This window comes from Acomys russatus, chromosome 16, assembly GCF_903995435.1.
Source record: "Acomys russatus chromosome 16, mAcoRus1.1, whole genome shotgun sequence".
In the NCBI taxonomy this organism is placed as follows: Eukaryota; Metazoa; Chordata; class Mammalia; order Rodentia; family Muridae; genus Acomys; species Acomys russatus.
In genome coordinates this window covers 15,797,556-15,821,055 of record NC_067152.1, presented here as the reverse complement: position 1 = coordinate 15,821,055, position 23,500 = coordinate 15,797,556, and the positions used below count along the sequence as shown (strand labels likewise).

At 48.8% G+C, this 23,500-nt stretch overlaps 1 protein-coding gene across 1 annotated transcript; it reads right to left on the bottom strand.

Annotated features, from left to right (window-relative positions):
• Positions 1-806: 806 nt before the first annotated feature.
• Positions 807-22,368, bottom strand: Trim25 (tripartite motif containing 25). Its single transcript, XM_051158270.1, has 9 exons — positions 21,681-22,368; positions 16,799-16,894; positions 9,446-9,679; positions 7,289-7,483; positions 5,161-5,203; positions 3,028-3,051; positions 2,607-2,708; positions 2,419-2,517; positions 807-1,397 (listed from the first exon to the last, which is right to left on the bottom strand). Exons 1-9 carry the CDS (start codon positions 22,272-22,274, stop codon positions 868-870), a joined length of 1,917 nt encoding a protein of 638 aa, XP_051014227.1. The 5' UTR covers positions 22,275-22,368; the 3' UTR covers positions 807-867.
• Between the last annotated feature and the right edge of the window lie 1,132 nt (positions 22,369-23,500).

Below are 23,500 nucleotides of genomic sequence, written 5' to 3'. Positions count from 1 at the left end.
CGAGCAAGGCCCCAGATTCAATTCCCAGCACCAAAGAGATAATATATACACTGAACTCAATAAGAGGTTTTTGTTTGTTTGTTTGTTTTGTGGTGACAGGGCCATACTATGTAGCTTTAGCTGTCCTGAAACCTACTATGTAGACCAAGGTGGCCTCAGACTCATAAAGATGCGCCTGCTTCTGCTTCTTAAATACTAGAATTAAAAGCATGCACCACTATACCTGGCTTTTTTTTTTTTTTTTTTTTTAAGAACATAATCAAAGCAGGAAGGTCCGAAGGCTACCCCAGAGAGCAAAACAGGGTGGACATCTGTCACCTGAGAAAGAACATGATATCAGGCATTGGTGGTGCACACCTTTAGTCCCAGCACTCGGGAGGCAGAGGCAGGCGGATTGCTGTGAGTTCGAGGCCAACCTGGTCTACAAAGAGTCCAGGACAGCCAAGGCTACACAGAGAAACCTTGTCTCCAGAGGAAAAAAAAAAAAACAGAAAAAAGGAAAAGAAAGAGCATGGCTATAGATTTTTCTGTAAGACAACAGGAACACTAATGATTTTACTCTCTGAGGCTCCACCCAAGTGGCTAGCGGCTTAGAGATTTCCCAGAACACTGGGAGGAGGTCAACCTGCCCTCAGGGCCATCAGGAGGTAGATATTCTTCCTACCCACAAGACAATTACCCCACCCCTTTCTGAGCCAAATCTCCCCCTTTTACTCCCTCTGTCCCCTCCCTGGCTTCCCTCCCAATCTCCTATCTGCTGGGGACTCCTTTTTCGGACAGTCCCTCCTACCGCACTTTTTTCCCCCCCGCCAAGTCTTGGATATTTCCCAGCAAGGCCAAGTGTCTGTGGCTGGCTTAGAGGCTTGCCTACTTGGAGGAGCAGATGGAGAGTGTGGTGCCCGCAGAGAACACCCAGAAGGCTGGGTACAGAGCTTCAGTAAAGTCCACCTTGAACTTGTACATCGGATAGAGCTTTTCAGTGGCAGCAAAGAAAATCACAAAGCCGTGGTCACAGTTGAGAAGCACGCCAACCCGCGTGGCCTTGGTGGGGGGCAGGGTTTTCTCCACGTTGTTGTGCCAGGCGGAGATCTTGTTGTTGAACCACTCCACACACCACGAGTTGGGGTTCCGGCCCAGTCGGCTCTCAGGGCCCTGCCGATCCATGCTGCCATAGCAGACGCCGACGCCGCAGAAGTTGTTCTTCTGTAGTTCCACCTCCCAGTAGTGGATGCCTTTCTTGTAGCAGTGCAGCCCCAGCACCTGAGAGCAGTAGGTGAACCTCTGGGGATGGGAGCGGTAGTGCTGGGGCACATCAGCCACAGAAGCGGTGGTGTAGTTGTCCGTGAGAGCCACTTTGTTGTGGGCGGTATTGTAGTCGAAGATGACTTTAACGAAATCTGAGAAAACATCCCCCAGAGAACCAATGACAAAGGGCCCAAGGTAATTGCACTTTTCTTTTTCTTTTTGGTTTTCCGAGACAGGGTTTCTCTGTGTAGCCTTGGCTGTCCTGGACTCAACTGTAGACCAGGCTGGCCTTGAACTCACAGGGATTCACCTGCCTCTGCCTCCCGAGTGCTGGGATTAAAGGCGTGCGCCACCACCGCCCAGCGTGGTACTTGCCACCCACTCATCTAACTAGCCATCTGTCTACCCATCCACCCACTCATCTAACTGGCCATCTGTCTACCCACCCACCCACTCATCTAACTAGCCATCTGTCTACCCACCCACCCACTCATCTAACTGGCCATCTGTCTACCCACCCACCCACTCACCTAACTGGCCATCTGTCTACCCACCCACCCCCTCACCTAACTAGCCATCTGTCTACCCACCCACCCACTCACCTAACTAGCCATCTGTCTACCCACCCACCCCCTCACCTAACTAGCCATCTGTCTACCCACCCACCCACTCATCTAACTAGCCATCTGTCTACCCATCCACCCACTCACCTAACTAGCCATCTGTCTACCCACCCACCCACTCACCTAACTAGCCATCTGTCTACCCACCCACCCACTCACCTAACTAGCCATCTGTCTACCCACCCACCCACTCACCTAACTAGCCATCTGTCTACCCACCCACCCACTCACCTAACTAGCCATTTGTCTACCCACCCACCCACTCATCTAACTGGCCATCTGTCTACCCATCCACCCACTCATCTAACTGGCCATCTGTCTACCCACCCACCCACTCATCTAACTAGCCATTCATCTACCCCAACACCCACTCAAATACACATATCATCATTTATCTACCCATTTAGCTACCTACTGATGCACTGACCACCCAATCGTCTGTCTGTTCATCCACCCACCCAGCCACCCACTTGCCCATCTATTCATCTGCCATCCATGTATGCATTTAGCCACCCACCCACTCTTCCATCCACATAGCCGAGCTACTCACACTCCAGGAGCTCGGCTCTAGACTTGGTTAAGAAGTTTTCTAGTATCTTAGCCTTGAGTGCTGTAGAGTTTGGCTGTGGGGCGTTGGCTTTGGGTGTGGCTAGAAGAGGAAACGGAGAGTGGTACTTAAGAAGACAAACTCGGGACAAATGGTAAATACTTGCCTGGCACTTGTCCTCAACAACTCACCATCGGGGTTGGTTGTTTTAAAATCCATTGTCTGTCCCGGAGCTCCAAAGGTGGGAAGCTTGTTGGATGAGGAAGAGGAGAGGGTAGGGCCAGCAGCACCAGCTGGGAGGTGAGGGAGGACAAACACAAAGAGCAATATGACATAGGGGACTAGATTTCTCTCCCCTTCCAAGATGACTGTCAGCTTCCACAAACACATCTGACCAGCCAGGGCCACACAAGTGAGATCTGATAAAGCTCTCTGTCTGTCTTACACTGGGCCTCATCTCTCTGCTCATCCCTGCCCGCCTTCCCAGCATACATCTGTGAGAATGGCTCCATCGCAGAACCCTTGTTAAAACAGGTCAACTGTTGCTGCCCACCTTAGCTCTAAGCTCAAACAAGTCAGGAAAACAAAAAGATACACAAATGCATGACTTACGGGTTTTCTTGGTCTTCTTTTCCTCTACAAAAGAAAGATTTTAGGATTGAGATATTTTAAAGCGCAGTGCCCCACACAAAAGACCAATACTAGCATTCATCAGCATGCATTTGACTCATACAAACTAAGGAAGGAGGTGGGCGTGGTGGTGCATGCCTTTAATCCCAGCAAGGGCAGAGGCAGGCTATCATTGTAAATTCGAGGCCAGCTTGACCTACAAAGCGAGTCCAGGACAGCCAAGGCCACACAGAGAAACCCTGTCTCAAAAAACCAAGACAAAAACAAAACGAAAAACCAAGGAAGGATGACATATAAGGCAGTGGTTGATAACACATCTACAAGTAGGGGCACTCCCACCAGGGTCATGGATGGTATAGACCGTCTATTAGGAAATACAAAAGACTTTTCTAGGAAGTGTTTACATTAATTTGGGTAATTGTAACAGGGAATTCATTTGTCAAAATGTATTTAACTTTTTGGCAAAAAAAAAAAAGAAGTCAGAGAGAAAAAAAACCAGTCCTGGTTAAGTATTAACAATAGTGCTTAAAGACATCCTGTCTTCCCCAGGGCTCGCCTCCTTCTACAAGCACACTGTCACCAGGTGTTCTAGTCCACAGAGAGAACAATACCCAACGGTGGTTTGCTGAAGACAACCCACACAAAATAAACAAGCAACAAGCAGTGAAGCTCACCCGGAATCCTCTCACTCACCAGGTACAACTAACATCAGCTGCCTTGGTGCCACTTCATACCGACCTTGGGGCAACAGTCCCAGCTTGCCTGTGCTCACAACCAGTGTGTCCAGGGGCCACCTCACTTGCCATCCTCCCGCCGTCTCGATTGGCATTATTTTCCAAATGAGAGGGACAAGGAGATTCACACTATTCTTTCCCAACCTCATGCCCACATTCCCAATGACAGCGACACCATCACAGTGTTGGAGGGAGGGGAGCAGGGGTAAAAATCTAATGCTTGAGGTGCGGGGTATAAAAAGTGTTCTTGGGGCTGGAGAGATGGCTCAGTGGTTAAGAGCAGTGACTGCTCATCCAAAGGTCCTGAGTTCAATTCCCAACAACCACATGGTGCCTCACAACCATCTGTAATATGATCTGATGCCCTCTTCTATCTGATGCTCTCTTCCGTCATGCAGGCATACATGCAATAGAGTGCTTATATACATACATAAATAAATAAATATTTTTTAAGTGTTCTTTTTACAGCCCACAGAAAAGGAAAACCTTTCTGAGACAGGATCTCTCTACATAGGCCTGGCTGTCCTGGAATCACTCTGTGGACCAGGCTGGCCTCAAACTTACAGGGATCTACCAGCCTCTGCCTCCCGAGTGCCACCATGCCCTGCTTACTGCTTATTCTTTTTATAAATGAACCACTATATTATACATGTGTAGAATCGAATTTTCGCTAGTAGGGACAATTAGGAAAACATTTTCTAAGGCTCAGTGGGAGAGGGCAATGGGGTGGGGAGGGGGGGAAGGAGTGAGAAGGACAGGACTGGGGAGATGACTCAGTGAACGCAGCACTTGTCACATAAGTGTGGGGACCTGACCCCAGATAATGCTCAATGGGGTAGCATGCATTGTAATCCCAGAAATTATACAGCAAGATGATGGCTGGCCATCACGGGAGAATCCCCAGAAGCCTTCAGGCCAGCAAGCCTGGCGCCTGCCACGGCCAACAAGAGGCCCTGTCTCAAACACGGTGGAAGGGAAGGACTGATACCCAAGCTTGACTTCTCACTTCCACACAGGCACCCACACTGAAGATACACAGAAAAAGAAAGATGGAGAAACGATGCTGCAACAGCAGAGTGCCTTAAGGTAAGCAGGGAAGAGAGCACACTTATCTGACAAATGTCCCTCAGTCACATGGCAGACTTGGCAACTTTCCAATCCCACACAGCCAGTGTGGGATAAAAGTCACTTTTCCTGCCCCACTGAAGCACCTGCCTGGCCCTGTTGCTAAACTTTTCTCCAGTTGAGGCTCCTGTGAAACTTGGGATGGGCCATGACCGTCTAAAAGCTTCAGCAGGCCCTGGGATGATCTCAACCAAGCACCTGTCTGCCACAGCCACACTGACACCAGGGAGATGACACCAGAGAGGGGGCTACTTACGTGGTGTTTTCTTCGTAGGGCGTGTTGGTTTGGACGCAGACTCCTTACCATGGTCCCCCACATCACCTGTGCCAAAAAAAAAGCATCCAGCTGTACGTGGTCCTCCCCATTGACTCCAAGAAAGGTCAGAACATCCACTCGGACAGTCCTCCCACTCACCATCCCACCCAGTCATTTGCTAGAGACAGAAGTAAAGTATTAGGAGGACGACTCCGTTTGTTCCATTTGTTCCTTCTCTTCGCTGCTTAAAGCACAACTGGGGGAAAGCCTCCTCCACCAGCGCCCAGCACTGGGATTCCTCTGGTTTCTTGGGCCATACAATGAAGGAGAACACCAAGTTGATGATGGCTGATAAGACTCCTGAATGAAGTCGAAGTGTCTGGTATGGAGTGGAAGGTAGGCCAATATCAATCTCTTGTCCACTGGTTCTTTCTTTCCTCTCTCGGCAGTCTAGTCACTCAGAGATTTACCCCCATGTGAAGTACTTCCAGAACCTTCCACAGAGGCGCTTCATTTGTACATGTTTCCGAAGCCCCTCTGCAAGGACACTGGGTTGGCCCATGAAGTTCAGGGCCATCCCCTGGGTTACTCGACAAGGATTTTACAAATGTGCCAGGCTCTGTCCTCAGCGCTGTGGGACAGCTTCTGATAACAGGCCTGGCCCCAGCCATCACCAGAGGTCAGGGAGGGAGACAGCAGCGGGTCTCAAGGAACAGTAAAATGACACGTATGTAAAGGATCCCAAAAGAAAAGGCTCCTACCCTAAAGTCTGTCAAGATGGCTTTGTGAGTAAAGGAGCTTGCTGCCAAAGCTGAGTTCAATCCCCAGGACCCACTCAGTGGAAGAAAGCCAACCCCCATTATTTGTCCTCTGACCCCAACCCCTATGTCATGGTGGACACGTCCATACAATTACACATACATGCATACATACAAAATAAATAAATAAATGTGTTTTATTTTTTAAAAGTGAGAATGTTAGCCGGGCATGGTGGTGGTGCACACCTTGAATTCCAACACTCAGGGGGCAGAGGCAGGCGGATCTCTGTGAGTTTGAGGTCAGCCTGGTCTACAAAAGTGAGCCCAGGACAGGCAAGGCTACACAGAGAAACTCTGCCTCAAAACACCCAAAATAAGAAAAACAAACCGATCAAACAAACAAACAAACAAATGCCTGTGAGGGATTATCAAATTTCCTACTGAGGTGGGAGGACCCACCCACTCGGGGTGTACTCTTCCTTGACTGGGACGCCAGACTGTACAGAATGGAGAAATCAAGCTCAGCACTAATGTGCATACACTTATTACTCTTAAGACTGCACGTGAAGCCAGGCGTGGTGGCGCATCCCTTTAATCCCAGCACTTGGGAGGCAGAGGCAGGTAGATCGTTGCAAGTTTGAGGCCAACCTGGTCTACAAAGCGATTCTAGGACAGCCAAGGCCACACAGAGAAACCTTGTCTCAAAAAACAACAAACGAAAAAGACCGCACATGTCACGTGACCAGACTGCAGGTGTCGTGTGATCGGCTGCTTCAGGCTCAGCTGCCTTGACTCCCTGCCATGACGGTAGATGACTTGAATTGTGAACTAAAAGAAACCCTTTCTCCTTTAATTTGCTTTTATCTGGATATTTTATCACAGCAACAGACCAAACACAGGCGCCTTACAAAACTGGAACATCTAACGGTCTATTCCTGTAATCCCGGTTACCCAGCAGCCTGAGGCTGGAAGACTGCAAACTCAAGGCCTGCCTAGACAACTTGGCAAGATCCTTCTTTAATGCCAGATATGGTAGCACAAAAACTTTATTTATTTATTTATGTTGGTTTCTCTGTGTAGCCTCGACTGTCCTAGACTCCATTTGTAGACCAGGCTGGCCTTGAACTCATGGAGATCTGCCTGCCTAGGCCTCCCGGAGTGCTGGGATCACAGGCCTGTAACACCCCCACCCTGCGGTGACACACACCTTTAATCTCAGCACTTGGAAGGTAAAGGCTGGATCTTTATGAGTTTGAGGTCACATAGCAAAACACTCAGAGCTACATAATAGACTCTGCCTCAAAAACAAACAAACAAACAAACAACAAAAACAAAGATTCTGCCTCAAAATAAAAATGTTCAAAGGGGGCTGTGTGAGTTGGATCGCTGTTGTTACCTGAGGCGGAGGGCTCCTCAGCCTTCTCCTGTAGCTGCTTGAGGGAAAGCTTCAGCTCAGCCTTGAGGTCCACTGCACCCTGGTAGATCCCCTTGATCAGCTCAGAGTCTAGGTCTACCTTTGGGATGTACACTGGTTTCGTTGACACTCCTTGCAACTTCGCAGCTTTCTGGAACAAGCCAAGGTGTTAAGCACAGGCGCCAGGACCCAGGCTCCATCCTCATCAAGCCCACAGATGTTTCCTTTGTCAACAAGGAGTCCAACTGCCTGTTTCAGTCACAAGCCCAAGGTCACCAGCAGTTTAAGAACTGGAGCCGGAAGGACCTCAGGTCACTTCTCTTACAGAGCAGGAAAGAGGTCTAGATGCAGCAAGTGGCTTGCCAGCAATTGTGCCCATGAGAGGCACAGACACAATGGACAAGCTCTGGAGCTCTTCCTCTCCTCCCAAGAGATACAAGACCCTCCTCCCCAAAGACGCCCTAACCAAAAGTCTGATGATGAGCGGGGATGTCTCAAGCATATGAGCCTGAGCCAGAACGGCCTTCTATGGAGTGGAAGTATCACTGAAGTTGGAAAGCTTGTTCACTAACTGGAGTGCCCCGGAACCAAGGGAGCTCAGATGGGAAATTTTGAATCCTCTCTCAGAGAACTCAGCAGCTCTCAGGCCCAGGAATGAGCTCCTGGGAACAGCATAACACCTCCACCTAGGTACCAGTAGGCATCAGAGGCAGAGGAAGTCCCATGACTCCCGTATTGTGCAGGGAATCTGGGTCCTTGGGAGACTAGACTAGGGAGTTCACAGAGATCCCCGCCCTGCACAGGACAGGCTCGGTCCTGTGGTGATGGTGGGGTGGATTGGGGGAGGGTAATACTCTACAACACTAATACTCTGTAACAGTGGGACCCAAGGAGGTGGCTCTGGAAAAAGGACATAATCTACTGGGCAGAGGAGACCAACATGGTGCTCCCACTCAGTGCTCCACCTACGGAATGAATAGATAGGGCCTGCTGTGGTCAGAGCACAAGGCATGGACAAAGGGTATTGGCAAAGAGATGAGCTTGAGAGAAGACCAAGTCTGGATAGCAAGGACCTCCTCATTCATGGACCACGCTAAGACACACAGCGTGCCAGACAAAGCAGGAAGACAGTGCTTCCAGGGACCATGTGAGGGAGGACCATGAGGGACACACCAAGATGGTCCCAAGAGTCTCCTCTTATACACACCCTTTATGACCATCCCTTTGAGTACAAGGTCAATAGGAAAGGACATGATTGACAACAAACTACAAGGGACAGAGAAGGAAGCCACAAGAACAAAGAAGACATCAAACCAGTTGAAATAATTAACCGAAAGGACGATTATCCTGGGTGGGCCAGACTCCACTGGGTGAGAGACCTTCACAGAGGAACACAGGCCTTCCTAGAGGAAGCAATGTTTTTGCTGGCTTGAGGAAACACACGCTGCCAAGTTGGGGGAAAGGCCTCAGCTGACAGCCAGCAAGAAAGTGTACACCTCATCTACAGCCCCAAGGAACTAAATTCTGCCAGTAGCCAGGTGCACTTGGAAAACAATCCTGCACTCCAAAGTCAATATAGCCCAGCCTGCAGGTGGAAAGCCACGCCCAGATGATGAGGCAAGGGGACAAGTAAGATATTAATCAGAGGATCTCCAAAGCCTCTAAACTTGCCGGACCTGGTGAGCACACCTTGAAGCCCAGAACTCAGGAGGCAGAGGCAGGTGGATCTCTGTGAGTTTGATGCCAACCTGGTCTACTAAGGGAATCCAGGCCAGCCAGGGCTACACAGGGAAACCCTGTCTTGAAAAACAAAACAAAGCCGGGCATGGTGGCGCACGCCTTTAATCCCAGCACTTGGGAGGCAGAGGCAGGCGGATCGCTGTGAGTTCGAGGCCAGCCTGGTCTACAAAGGGAGTCCAGGACAGCCAAGGCTACACCGAGAAACCCTGTCTCGAAAAACCAAAAAAAAAAAGAAAAACAAAACAAAACCAGTCCCTACTCCTTGAGGTCCAGCCTACTGTGGACTCTGGGATGCTGGGCAGAACACACACAAGCGCAGCGGGATGCTGGGCAGAACACACACAAACGCAGTGGCACCCTTGACACGACTCACCTCCAGAAACTCAAACTCGTCCCCTTTGCCCAGGATGAGCTCAACTTCTGCCTTCAGATTCTGCATCTCGCTCTTCTTCTTGAGAAGAACCTGGTGGATGGTGTCAATCTTTGCACAGACTCTCTTCTCTTCCTCCTTCATCTTCCGCATGGAGCTGGTCTCCGCGGCGTCGATGACGGCCTTCATCTCCATATACTCTTGTCTCAGTTGGTCTGTCTTCCTGGTCATAGACTCCTACCAGGCCAAGAGGGAGGGGCTCCTGTCAGATTTGGTGAAGGCTGTACTCCAGTGTTGGGGTCAGAGGGGAGCACCAGGGACACTTCGTGGTGCCACTCTGGGGGATGACCGGGGTGGGGGTGGGGATGAGGAGGGGAGGGGCAAGCCACGTGGCAGCGTCCTGTCCATCTCGAAGTGTTCACACCCCAAGACCCAGCAACCCCAATTCCTAGGAAGTTTGAAACAGCAAAAAATGAGCTACTTGGGCTGGAGAGATGGCTCAGGGGTTAATAGCACCGCTTGCTCTTCCATAGGTCCTGAGTTCAATTCCCAGCAACCACATGGTAGCTCAGAGCCATCTATACTGTGATCTGATGCCCTCTTCCGGCATGCAGTTGTACACACAAAGTACTCATATACATAAATAAGTAAATAAATAAATCTTTTTTTTCTTTTTTTCTTTTTTTTTTTTTTTTGGTTTTTCAAGACAGGGTTTCTCTCTGTGTTAGCCTTAGCTGCCTTGGACTCAGTTTGTAGACCAGGCTGGCCTCGAGCTCACAGCGATCCACCTGCCTCTGCCTCCCGAGTGCTGGGATTAAAGGTGTGTGCCACCACACCCAGCCTTTAAATCTTTAAAAAAAAAAAAAGTGAGCTAGTCACTGTGGCATATGTCTATTACCAGAGTTTCTCTGGAGACTGAGGCAGGAGGGTGTTTGTGGCTAGCCTGGGCAATATAATATAGTAAGACTATGGACGTGGGGGTGGAGAACCTGAACAAAGGAGAGACGTGATGCAAAGACTGAGAACTGATCATAAGATAGAATATCAAACAATAAACTGGGGGTACATGTGGGTTCATCTCCACAAGGGAAAACTACATAAGCAGAAGAAGCGGTTAGATTCTGTTCACACAAAGCATATTAACAGAATAGTGGTGTCTGCTACTAAGAAATGGAAACGCGCGCACACACACAAAAATGCATACATATATAAACACATGGGAATGAATGAACAATTCAAGATGGTAGCTACACCTTGGAGTTTAGGTATGATAAGGTAGAAACATCGAGCCGGGTGTGGTGGCACAGGCCTTTAATCTCAGCACTCGGGAGGCAGAGGCAGGTGGATCTGTGAGGTCGAAGCCAGCCTGGTCTACAAAGTGAGTCCAGGACAGCCAAGGCTACAGAGAGACCCTGTCTCAAAAAACAAACAAACAAAAAAAAAAAAAAAAAAAAAAAAAAGGTATGGGCTGGAGAGATGGCTCAGAGGTTAAGAGCACTGGCTGCTCTTCCAGAGGTCCTAAGTTCAATTCCCAGCAACCACATGGTGGCTCACAACCATCTATAATGGGATCTAATGTCCTCTTATGGCCTGCAGGTGTACATGCAGGCTGAACATTGTATATGCAATATGTAATAAATAAATAAATAAATCTTAAAAAAAAAAAAAAGGTAGAAACATCGGTGTGTTGCAGGGTATTTGATCACACTGTAAACCTGGAGATTGCATTGATTATTGGAAAAACCTGTTTCTAGTTGTGGTATGGCTCAACCCTAGAACACATCTTTTTTTTTTTTTCGGTATTTCGAAACAGGGTTTCTCTGTGTAGCCTTGGCCATCCTGGACTCACTTTGTAGACCAGGCTGGCCTCGAACTCACAGCGATCCACCTGCCTCTGCCTCCCGAGTGTGGGATTAAAGGCGTGCACCACCACGCCCGGCTGAACACATCTTTTTTTGTTTGTTTGTTCTTGTTTTTCGAGATACGTTTTCTCTGTGTAGCCTTGGCTATCTTGGACTTGCTTTGTAGACCAGGCTGGCCTCGAACTCACAAAGATCCACCTGCCTCTGCCTCCCGAGTGCTGGGATTAAAGGTGTGCGCCACAGCACCCGGCTAGGACACCTTTGATCTAAGAGATTTCTGTTTGAATATTGTAAACAGGATTACATAAAGTCAACCATAGATCAAGAGGTGGAGCAAGCAACCAGTTGACAGGAAGTGAACATAGGAAAACAAAACAAAACCATAGAGCTTAAGAGGAAGTCAGGAGGATGGGTAGAGAGACACATTCAGTTTAAAGGAAAGGGAGAGAGGGGTCATTCCTCCTGGGACACTGGCTGAGTAGGAAGGTCAGCTGGGTACTTTCTCTGCCTCTCTGAGCTAGCAGGCTTTTACCCCAGCATCTGGCTCCCAAGTCTTTGTTGGTAAAATCAAAAGATTGAGATTTTTGTTAAAAACAACAGAGGTGGGAATGCACTGGGGATATTAATTTCGTCAAAGGCAGTTTCCAGTAAATTTTAAAAAGAAAAAATGAAACAGTCTCCAAAAATCTCTTAAATATAATCATTGTCTGGAACTCTCTTTTTGAGTGCTATGTGTAGCTTCTAAGCATCTGAAATGTGTCAAGTCAGCTGAGCGGAGGTAGTGCATGCCTTTAATCCCAGCACTTGAGAGGCAAAGGCAGGTGGATTTCGAGACTAGTCTGGTCTATCTAGTGAGTTCCAGGACATCCAGAGCTACACAGAGAAACCCTGTCTCAAAAAAACAAAAGGAAAGGAAAAGAGAAATGTGTCATTATTTATGAGTAGACACTGGATGTCAAAGACTTGATACCAAGAGAAAAAATGTAAAATATTTCATTAATACTTTTTATTAGGCTAGAGTCAGCTTACTGGTAGAGCAAGCACAAGGACTTAGGTTCAATCCCCAGTACCACCAAAAATAAAAATAAAAAATAAAACAATAAAAAAATATAATATAGATATATATAGATAGATAAATAGATAGATAGATAGATAGATAAAAATACATCAAAATAACATTTTAGACACACTGAATTAAATAAGATGCATTACTAAAATTAGTTTCAGGGGTTGGGAGTATAGTTCAGTGCAGAGTGATTACCTAGCATGCATGAGATCATGGGTTCAAGGTTCACATAGCTCATTTCACGTTGTTCAAATTAGTTTTAAATAAGCTGGGTGTCTGGGATGTTTCTGGTAGGCAGTGTTGTTTCAACAGTCATGTTTCTGAATAAACATATTGGGTAACCTCAATAGTCCAGAATCATGACAAACAAAAATATGCAATGCACACAAAAAGAATGGAATTCAATTTTTTTTTGGGAGGGTGGTTTCTCGAGACAGGGTTTCTCTGTGTAGCTTTGGCTGCCCTAGAATCACTTTGTAGATCAGGCTAGCCTCAAACACACAGAGATCCTACTGCCTCTGCCTCCTGAGTGCTGGGATTACAGATGTGTGCCACCACACCTGGCTGAAATTCAACTTTTGGTGTGTGTGTGTGTGTGCGTGCGTGTGTGTGTGTGTGTTTTGTTTTTTGTTTGTTTGTCTTTTGAAACAGGATTTCTCTGTGTAGTCTTGAGTGACCTAGACTTATTTTGTGAACCAGGCTGGCCTCGAACTCACATCGATCCACCTGCCTCTGCTTCCTAAGCGCTGGGATTAAAGGTTTGGGCCACCACACGCAGCCTGAAATTCAACTTTTGAAAAAGTGGAGAGATGGCTCAGCAGTTAAGAGCACCTTCTAGAGGACCTGGGTTCAAATCCTAGCACTCACATGGCAGCTAGCCACTGTCTGTAACTCCAGGATCCAACACTCTCACACAGACACGCATGCAATCAAAAAATAATGCACATAAAATAAAAATAAAAAATGGTAAATTTATCACCATCACCACCATTATCGTGTGCACACACCCCCACATGCAAATGTGGAGGTCAGAGGACAATTTTAAGGAGTTGTAGAAATTTTGGATTATATGTAAATGTTTTTGTTCTAATCCCAGGTGTGGGATATGGGGGCTGCTCCTATTTGTCCATAGCTTGTAACTGCCTCGTGAGAGTGTGTGTGATCTTTGCCAGCGGAATAAATGCCAAACCAAGAGAGACCTGGGAGGTGGAGGGGGCGGGGGTTGGTGCTTCCCTTCTGGCTTCTGTTGATGCTGTGTGACAAGGTCAGAGGACAGCCTGAAGCAGAGAGTGGTACTGCCCCAAAGAACCTACAACCCTAAACAGCAGGAAGGAGCCAAAAAGAACTACGCCCCTTCTCCCTAATAACCTCTCTCTCTTACCTGGTGTTGAGGTGTTGAAAGGGATTGGGGTGAATAAGAAGAAAGAGATTTAAGGAAACCAAAATAAAAATAATTTTTAAAAAGTACGCCTACAAAGCCAGGACAGAAAAACTGTGTCTGGGGGCGGGGGTGGGGGGGAGGGGAGTGCCGGGAGAAGTACACCTACAAGGAGTTGGCTTTCTTCCACTCTGGGTCCTGAGGAATCAAACCCAAGTTTTCAGGCTTGTGCAGCAAGCTGAGCCATTTCACTGACCCTCAACTCTTTATCCAACCCTCCGTTCTACCTCCCCTTATAAACACCAATATCTTTCAGTGTTCATTTCCTCCTGTTCTCTTTAGTAAGAGAACACCCCTGGAGGAGCATCATCTGGGCGTGCAGCTTCCCGGACTACATTTCCCAGACTCCCCTGCATCTAGGCTTGGCCAGGGTAGCTAAATTTCTTCCACTGAGGCAAGGCTAGAAGTAGTATGTGCAGCATGGAGCAGGCGTGCATGCCTGTAATCCCCAGCACTCAGGGAGCCAGAGGCAGGCAGATCCGAGTTCGAGGCCAGCAAAACAAAACAAAACAAAACAGTAGTGTGTGTAACAGAGAGCACACTGATGGCATAAGAGGAAATTGCTGGTTGCCAGTGTCTTTCATCTTCTTCCCTTTTTCACAGACTAGAGAAAGCAGGTAAGGCTGGGCCAGTGTAAGGATCCAGCTTGGCATGAATTTAGTTTGGTCATAATTATTACTAGCCATGGGCCTCCTCATGCACACACATACCATTCTCCTGCCTTGGAGCTCAGAAACCCTCTTGTCTACCTAATCCTTAATATATTACAGACTGTGCAATCCTGGCTCTGCCAGCCTCTTCCTTTGCTCTTCAGTACCTGGTGGCGCACGCCTTTAATCCCAGCACTCGGGAGGCAGAGGCAGGTGGATCTCTGTGAGTTCGAGGCCAGCCTGGTCTACAAAGAGAGTCCAGGACAGCCAGAGCTGTCACACAGAGAAACTCTGTCTTGGGGTGGGGGGGGCGGGGGGGGAGATTTAGTCATGTGAGCCAGGCGTGGTGTCACATACCTTCGATCCCAGCACTTGGGAGACAAAGGCAGGCGGATCTCTGTGGCTTTGAGGTCAGCCTGGTCTACAGAGAGTTCCAGAACAGCCAGGCACAGAGAAACCCTGTCTTGAAAAACCAAAACCAAAACCAAAACCAAAACAAACAAAACAGTTAGTCACATGCGGGCTTTAGGCTGTTAAACTAAACAAAATTAGCTACCTTAAGTTTTTGCATTTGGAGGGGTCTTCATCCTAGGAGTTTAGTCAGCTCACCAACCAATATTCATAATTCTACCTTCACCCTGTGGGTCTCAAAATCTCCTCAGAGGAGTTGTGATTCCACTGTGCTAGTAGGAAATTAAGGCTTGCAGATCCACCACATGGGCCAGTCCGTGATAGTGCTGGTATCAGAACCCAGACCCCAATGAAGCCACAGTTGCCACGGGAAAGTGGGTGCTGCAGCTCAGCAACAGTTTTTTTTTTTTCTTTTTTCTTCTTGAATCAAGCTCTTTTCTTTCAGTATAAAGGTAATTGATTAAGAACACTGGCTGCTCTTCTAGAGGACACAAGTTCGATTCTCAGCACCCACATGGCAGCTCCTAACTATCTATAACTCCAGTCCCAGGGGATCTCCACAAGCACCAGGCATGCATATATACACAGACATACAAAGAGGCATAACACCCATACACATAAAATGCATGTTTTAAAAATTAAAGGTAAGGGCTGGAGAGATGGCTTAGAGGTTAAGAGCACTGGTTGTTCTAAAAAAAAAAAAGAGCACTGGTTATTCTTGCAGAAGTACTGAGTTCAATTCCCAGCAACCACATAGTGGCTCACAACCATCTACAATGAGATCTGGTCTTGTGGCCTGCAGGTGTACGTGCAGGCAGAACATTGTATACATAATAAGTTAATCTTTTTTTAAAGTTAAAGGTAAAGAGAAAAATAAAATTAAAGGTAATTTAATATTTTTAAAAAATGGATAACAAATCTTCCAGTGATTAGCATGGCAGCATGTCCACGGCTAGTATATGATACTTCCTTCTTAGTGTTTTTTCCTGTACATCCTATGAGCTGATTTCAGATAGCCAAAAGATCCCCCCACACCGTAGAGACTGTGAACACCTGGCTCTGTTAGAACAAGGGTCTTTGCAGATGTACTTAAAACAAGAGTGAGAGCATCCTGAGGTAGCAGGGTGGGTCCTGAGTCCAACAACAACGGCCCTATTACAGATGGAAAAAATGGTACAGGAGGGAAAGACAGAAACAAGACAAGACAGGGAAGACCTAGCTGGGCGTGGTGGCATATGTCTTTAATCCCAGCACTCAGGAGGCAGAGGCAGGTGGATCACTGGGAGTTCAAGGCTAGCCTGGTCTACAAAGCAAGCCCAGGACAGCCAAAGATAACACAGAGAGATCCTGTTTCAAAACACAAAAAAAAAAAGCCGGACGTGGTGGCGCATGCCTTTAATCCCAGCACTCGGGAGGCAGAGGCAGGCGGATCGCTGTGAGTTCGAGGCCAGCCTCGTCTACAAAGCGAGTCCAGGACAGCCAAGGCTACACAGAGAAACCCTGTCTCAAAAAAAAAAAAAAAAAAAAAAAAAGACAGGGAAGACCCCAGCTTCTGGAAGAGGCAGGAGAATTCTCCCTGAGACATTTTATTTTATTTTTTTTCTTCTCCTCCTTCTTCTTAGGTCAAGTCTCACTCTGTAGTGTCAGCTAGCCTAGAACTCAGAGACTCGGCTGTCTCTAGTACCTGAATGCTGGAATTAAAGATGCACAAAGTAAAGATGTCCTATTTACTTTTTCTTACATTTTTATTTACTTTTGGGGGAGAAAGCAAGTACCACAGCATGAGTTTGGAGGTCAGAGGTCAACTCCGTAGCGTCAATTCTCTCCTTCCACCTTTGTTTGGATTCTAAGTGTTGAATATTGCCAGGCCGGTCCAGATCACAACTATGCCTGCACCCTCTGAAGAAGTCCGGGGAGTCACTTACTCACCTGCACACTCTGCCCCTTGGCTCTCACGTCCTCCAGCGCTTTGTTTGCCCCATTGATGTGACTGTACATGATGGTGAGTTTATGCCTCAGTTTGTTCTGTAGGGGAAACACACAGGGTGAGAGAGCCCCTCTTTAGCCTAGTGTCTTAGCCCCCCACACTGAGGACCACTCTCTCCATCCATCCACTGGTCCTTCTACCTACCCTGTGCTTCTTGAAATTGATGCTTCCCTTTCTCCCTCTATGGAGGCAATATAGAAATGTTAAATCCTGAAACCAAGATGACTGTGTTTGAAATCCTGTTCCCAGCAATGTGTCTTCCGCCTACTTCCTCAGCCATGAACAGATACCACTGGGTAGGAGGCTACAGCGGGGTTAAGACTAACGATGTAAGCTGGGCGTGGTGGCACATGCCTTTAATCCCAGCATCAGGGAGGCAGAGGCAAGCAGATCACTGTGAGTTCAAGATCAGCCTGGTTTACAAAGTGAGTACAGGACAGCCAAGGCTAACACAGAGAAACCCTGTCTTGAAAAACCAAAAATAAATAAATAAATAAAAAGACTAATGATGCCAGCTCCATGCTCAGAGAGAGCTCAGGTCTGCCTCAGGTCATACTAAATGTCAGCTTCTAACACATTTCTTTTCCTGCTACTCAGTCTACAGCTCATGAAATCCAAGAAAGGGGGACAGCGCGTGGCCGAGCTCCCAGAGACATAATGACCTGGAACAGCTGCTTCTGTGATAGCGGGTAAGGTCACTCGCCCTACCACAGCACACAACCATGAAAGCAGACAAAAATAGCAAAGTAAAGCCATTTCTACAAGGTGCTGGAAAGCTAACAAAACAGTGGAGTTTCCAGGAGAAGTGGGGGACCCAGCGAAGGAGCCCAACACTCAAGGCTCTCCTTCCCAGGGGCCACTTCCAACCGTGGCAGGAAGCTAGGTGAAGGCCTTGTCAGCTCCAGCAAGGCAGAGAGTCACCAAGGGCTGGGAATCAGGATAAGGTGGCCACCAGGACCTGAAACAGCTAAGCTGATTCAAAACCGTCTGGCTCTTAGCCACCTCCAATGTCTCCTATGTCCCTGCTAAGATGGGATGGTGGTGTGCAGAGACTAGGGCACTCCCACAGCCGTAATGGGAGCTGTTCTGAAGTGCTCACACACACACCAGGCACTCTCCAGACCCTGACCCCTATTAACTTCTTAAAGCCCCGAGCAATGCCTGAAAGTAGACATTGCTCAATCTTTACAGAAGGACTTGGAGGGGCAGAAGCATCAGGTGACTCACCCAAGACCACATTGTTAGTATCTGGCACTGCTAAGGTTCTGGTACTAAACCTATAGGCACGTGACCAAACTGTGTATGCTAGGGATTTCTATGAAACACACACAAAAAACCATTTCCTTCCCGTAACCAAGTAACTCAAGACACAGTAGCCTCCCTTCTACTCACCCCCCACCCTACTTCCTCTACTCCATCAGAGGCCCCTGGGGCTGGATTTAAACGGTCATCTGTCACACGTAAGGGCCAGACACAGAGATCAAGACAGCACAAACTCTAGCCAGAAAGCCCAGGTCAGGGATGGTTGACTCAACCTCTGGGACACAGCCCTCCCCCTAGGCCTCGAACAGTGGCTGAGATAGATTTGGGTCAAAGGGCAAACCCAGGCACATCCTGCCTCCCTGAGCTAGAAGAGACTCGAGAAGAGGCAGGTGCTAGCAATGGGCCCACTTCCAGAATCGCACTGTGAGCCTCCCCGTGGAAAGGTCTATCTGACACTAACAAAACACAGAGAACAGTCCACCTCACTGTGGATGGGGGTCCGCTCCACCCCACTCCAAACCAAAGAGAAGCAGTCCAAGGACTTGGAGGGTGATAACAGTCCACTGATCAAGGACAGAGATCCTTTCGATGTTTGGGAGACGTTACCGCAGGCCAAGGACCTGGGTTCTCCACGTGGGAGCGAGTGGATTTCGGAGTCGGCACCCCCCAAACTAGCTTAAGACTGAGCAAGCATTGCCAGGTTCTGGTCCTGAAACAGCAAGAGCAACAGCTGGGCTGAAAAAGAGCCTGAACACGAAGGCCGGCAGGGGGAATCCTGCTTACAGGGATTAAAAAATCAGCAGGAATGGCCATTCACTACAGCTCCAGGCAAAAAGGCTGAAAGGGAGCAGAGGCTCAGGCCAGGCTAGGGAGCCCTCCCCCCCCCCCCCCCCCCCCCACTTACTTCTGCCTTGGTGAATTCGTATTTCTCAGAAGCCAGGTTCCCACAGCAGGGATCACTAGCAAGTGCCATTGACTGAGACAGAGACCATCAGGACAGTTTGTCCTGCCTAGGGCTGCCTCAGAGCACGGAGTACTCCCATCTACCCAGGCCCAATAGCAGAAATGGTAGTAACCTAAATAGAGACTTTTGCACAAAGTTGCTTTTTATAGACTGCCTCGTCTACTTTCTCTCTTATTTAAGACAAAAACTTTTTTGTTCTGTTTTTGTTTTTTTGTTTTTCCAGACAGGCTTTCTCTGTGTGGCCTTGGCTGGCTGGCCTGGACTTGCCTTCTAGACCAGGCTGGCCTCTAACTCATAGGGATCCACCTGCCTCTGCCTCCCTGGTGCTGGGATTAAAGGCATGCGCCCCATACTCCGCTAAAACAATTTTTTTTTTTTTTTTTTTGCTATTTATTTGTGTAAGCGTCTGCAGGCATCATCACATGCATATGGATGCCATGTCAGAGGACAACTAGCTGGGGTTGGTTCTCTTTCTACCATATAGGTCCCAGAGATCAAAACCGGTCACAGCCTTGGTAACAAACACCTTTCCCAGCTGAGACATCTTGATGGCCTCTGGTTTTTTGTTGTTATTGTTCGATCAAAGTCTCACCCTGTAGCTGGCCTCAAACTATATAGTCCAGGCTGGTCTCAAACTCATGATGATCTATTTGCCTACGCCTCCCAAGTGCCAAAATTATAGGCATGAGCTTTGCCCACTGCTCACCATAACCAGAGACTAGCACCACCCTGTCCCCCATTTTTCCATTTTGCAGCTGGAAGCTACGAGCAGGGTCAGGATTTAAAACACAGATTTGGCATGGAATCTGGTTAGGAACCCTGTATGCGCCGGGACTCTTGACACAGACACTGGATTGTGTCTCGGAAGCACTTCCCAGGTGGGTCTGAATCTAAAGCAGAGATCTGTAGTGACTTGCTTCAAGCCAAACGCTAGCTGGACAAAGCAGAGAGCTCCAGGCTCCAAAGGCAGGGGGTGCGAGGGGGGGGACAGACTTTCTCCTAGAACTGGTAGCGTCAGATGTGTCCGCACCCACATGGGGTGTACTGAAGAGGTGAACTCAAAAGATGTCCCCATAGATCCAGGTGCCGAGACTCAGGAGGAAAATGTCCTGAGGAACATGGCTAAGACCCAGAGAAGGCACGCAAGGCCAGGGAAGGGCTGTGGCAAGAGGAAGAGGAGCTGGAATCCTGGTCCTGGCACTACTGCAAAGCTTGCCGGCCTCACCCAGGCTTACGGGTCCTTTCACAAGATTGGGACAGGCCTCAACTTAAACAGACGTGTGAGATCTGATCGCACGTTGATAAACGTGGCAAAGACAGGCAGCTTCCGTCTTGAGTCCATTGTGGGAAGACAGGAACAGAAGACAGGACCCTCTAAAGCAAGCCACTAAATTCATTGCAAGCCTGGAAGGGCCCTTAGGAACCCTGAACCCCCGACCCACTTCCTGTCTTTATCAAAGTGGACCCAGGTCCAGAGGCCGAATCCCCGGTCAATTTCACAAAGCAAAAAGGACTACACCAGCCTGTGGTGCATGCCTTTAATCCCAGCACTTGGGAAGCAGAGGCAGGAGGGTCCCAGTGAGCTTGAAGCCAGCCTGATCTACAGGATGAGTTCCAGGACAGCCAGGACTCCATTAACAAAAAACAAAACAAAACAAAACAAAAAACCCAACAACACAGGCCGGGCGTGGTGGCACACGCCTTTAATCCCAGCACTCGGGAGGCAGAGGCAGGCAGATAACTGTGAGTTCGAGTCCAGCCTGGACTACAAACAGAGTCCAGGACAGCCAAGGCTAACAAAGAGACCTTGTCTTGAAAAACCAAAAAACAAAACAAAGCAGAAACCAAAACTGTGGTACAACAGTGCAGGCTTTCCCAGTAGGTCACAAGCAGAGACTCCAGGAGATCTGCCTACACTCCCTATCTTTAGAACTCTCCAGATTAACACAGGTTTCTGTTACTCATGACCTCAAGCCTCCAAGAATGCTCCATTCTCTGGACTCACCAGATGTGGACATCAGTCTGGTCTTCAGGGGAACAAGGAACTAGAAACTGTGAGTCAAAGCAGCCTGATTCCCAGCTCAGCTAAGAACTTCTCTTGGGCCCGTTTTCCTGAACTGTGGAATGAACTAAGAGCATACCGCTTTTGCATGCGGCCAGGATCTGGAGGGAGCGCAAAGGTAACTCCCACGGCTCATAAATAATATTCAAAACATATTAAACACCACTGGACAAACACAGGCGTGTGGCAGACACCCTTCCCTGCGCCTTCAGTTGTCTGCTATGTAAAATAGACATGAGAGGCTTGGAGAAAGCAAGCAATGGCTGGGGCTGGGGTTGGGGGAGGCTATATATAAAATCTCTTTGCTCTCTGCTTGCTCTGTGGGGATTGCCCGCCCCCCTACTGCTCAACTAACAGATAACGACCATGGAGCCTTAGGGCCATGAGATCTTGTTAAGGGATGGGAAACTCTAGCTCAGCAATGGCTATCTCCTCTAGCAACCCATTGATACTACAGAGAAACTCTGAGTGGGCCCTTTCCACAATTCAGCGGGCCCTAAAGTTGTCCTCTACACCCCCACCAGCCAATCCCTACCTCCAGGTCGGCGCTGGCCTGGCTCAGGAGTGTAGGGGAGCAGGCCTTGTGCTCTACCAGGCAGATGTGGCAGATGCACTCGGCATGCTCTGGGCAAAACAATTCCCGAAGACGGTTGTGCTGGGAACATTTGCGGCGCAGCAGGTCCCGGACCGGTGGCTGCAGGGGGTGGTCCTGGAAGGCTGGGCTGTCGAAGTGTGGTCGCAAGTGCTCCTGGCAGAAAGAGGCCATGCACACGAGGCACGTCTTCACCGCGACCTCCTTCAGGCAATGGTCGCAGGCCACCTGGGTGGCTGAGCTGGAAGCGACGGAGCGGTCGGGCAGAGCCCAGTCTTCCACGGGGGTCCGCGCCTGCTCCGCCTGCAAGAACTGCTCCACCACCGCGCACAGCACCGTGTTCTTGTGCAGCTGCGGGCGCACCTGGTACACGGTGCGGCACTGCGGGCACCGGTACGGCGGGCCCTGGATGACCCACGTCTCATCCAGGCAGGACCTGCAGAAGTTGTGGCCGCACGGGGTAGTGACGGGTTCCTTGAAGGGCTCCAGGCAGATGGAGCAAGACAGCTCCTCGGCCAACGGGAAGAGCTCGGCCATCGCGCTCCTGGGGGCACCCGACGAGACGCAAAGGGACCGCGGTAGACACCACCGCGCCGCGCTCGGGAAGCAGCAAGGAAGGAATCGAAACTGGACAGGAGGGGCGGCGCCCTGGGGCCTTCAGGAAGTCACGTGAGGCTCGAGGGGCCGGGCGGCAGGCAGTGGAGGCCACCAAGCTGGGCCTGGGAGGTGAAGGTGGAACGACATGATGCCCCCCCCCCCCCCCCGCCGGTCTGAGCTCCGGCAAGACCACCAGGTTCAAATTTTGGGCCACTCTACAGATGAACTGTAGCAAGGGAGGGGGTATCCTTAGCGCGCGCGCACACACACACAAACACACACACACACACACACACACACACACACACACACACACACACACACACACACCAGGGCCTAAGTCCTGCTGGAGTGCAGCTCAGCTTTGGAGAATCCATGTCCCGAGGTGTGCTCAACTGCGCCTTCAGAACAAGGCAGGTCTAATCCTCATTAAAACTAAAGCAAACAGAACAAAATACTGTAGACACACAGCATGATGGCTCATGCCTGTAATTCTGTCACTTGGGAGGCTGAGGCAGGAGGATTGCTCCGAGTAGCCTGAGCTACAAAGTGAGTGATGGTCTCAACATCTAAAACAGGGTTGGGAGGAAGATGGCTGAATCGGAAAAGAACTTGCAGTATGCGGCCACGGGGCCTAAACTCAATTACTGAAACGCTGGTTAAGACTCAACAAAATTGTCCACGGACCTCCCCAACCCCCGATACACACTACATAAAAATTTAAGTAAAACAAAAGCAACAACACAATTCCTTCCTCCCTTCCTTTTTCCTTTCTCCTTCCCTCCAGCTGCACTCCCTTTCTATTCAATTCCCACTTCTTCCCTGACTGTGGGCCCTTGACATAAAGGCGGCATCCCATAAGTCACACACTCAGATTTGGTAATTTCATTTCTTTGATGGTATGGGATATTTTCTTTAAAAACTGCTACTATTACAAAAAGTTGGGTGGCACAATCTGTGCGCAAGTCAGCTTCAGCCACCTGTCCTCAAGCCAATTAAAAGAGGAAAGTAGAAAAGAAAAGGGGGGAAAAAAAGATTTATTCAATGTGGCCACAAAGAGACCCAGCCAACCCCTCAAGTCTATCTTCCGGGTTCTTATGTAAGATGGAAGTTTTTTATTTTTTTATTTTTTTATTTTATTTCATTTATTTATTTATTTGTTTGTT

What these genes read in the sequence shown, in the direction of transcription:
- Trim25 (XM_051158270.1), bottom strand. Translation starts at nt 22,274, where the DNA reads ATGGCCGAGCTCTTCCCGTTGGCCGAGGAGCTGTCTTGCTCCATCTGC. An exon ending in CCAAGGGGCAGAGTGTGCAG is followed by an intron (nt 9,680 to 16,798) that starts GTGAGTAAGTGA and finishes TTGGCCTGGTAG; the next exon opens with GAGTCTATGACCAGGAAGAC. An exon ending in AAAGAAGACCAAGAAAACCC is followed by an intron (nt 2,709 to 3,027) that starts GTAAGTCATGCA and finishes CTCACCTCCCAG; the next exon opens with CTGGTGCTGCTGGCCCTACC.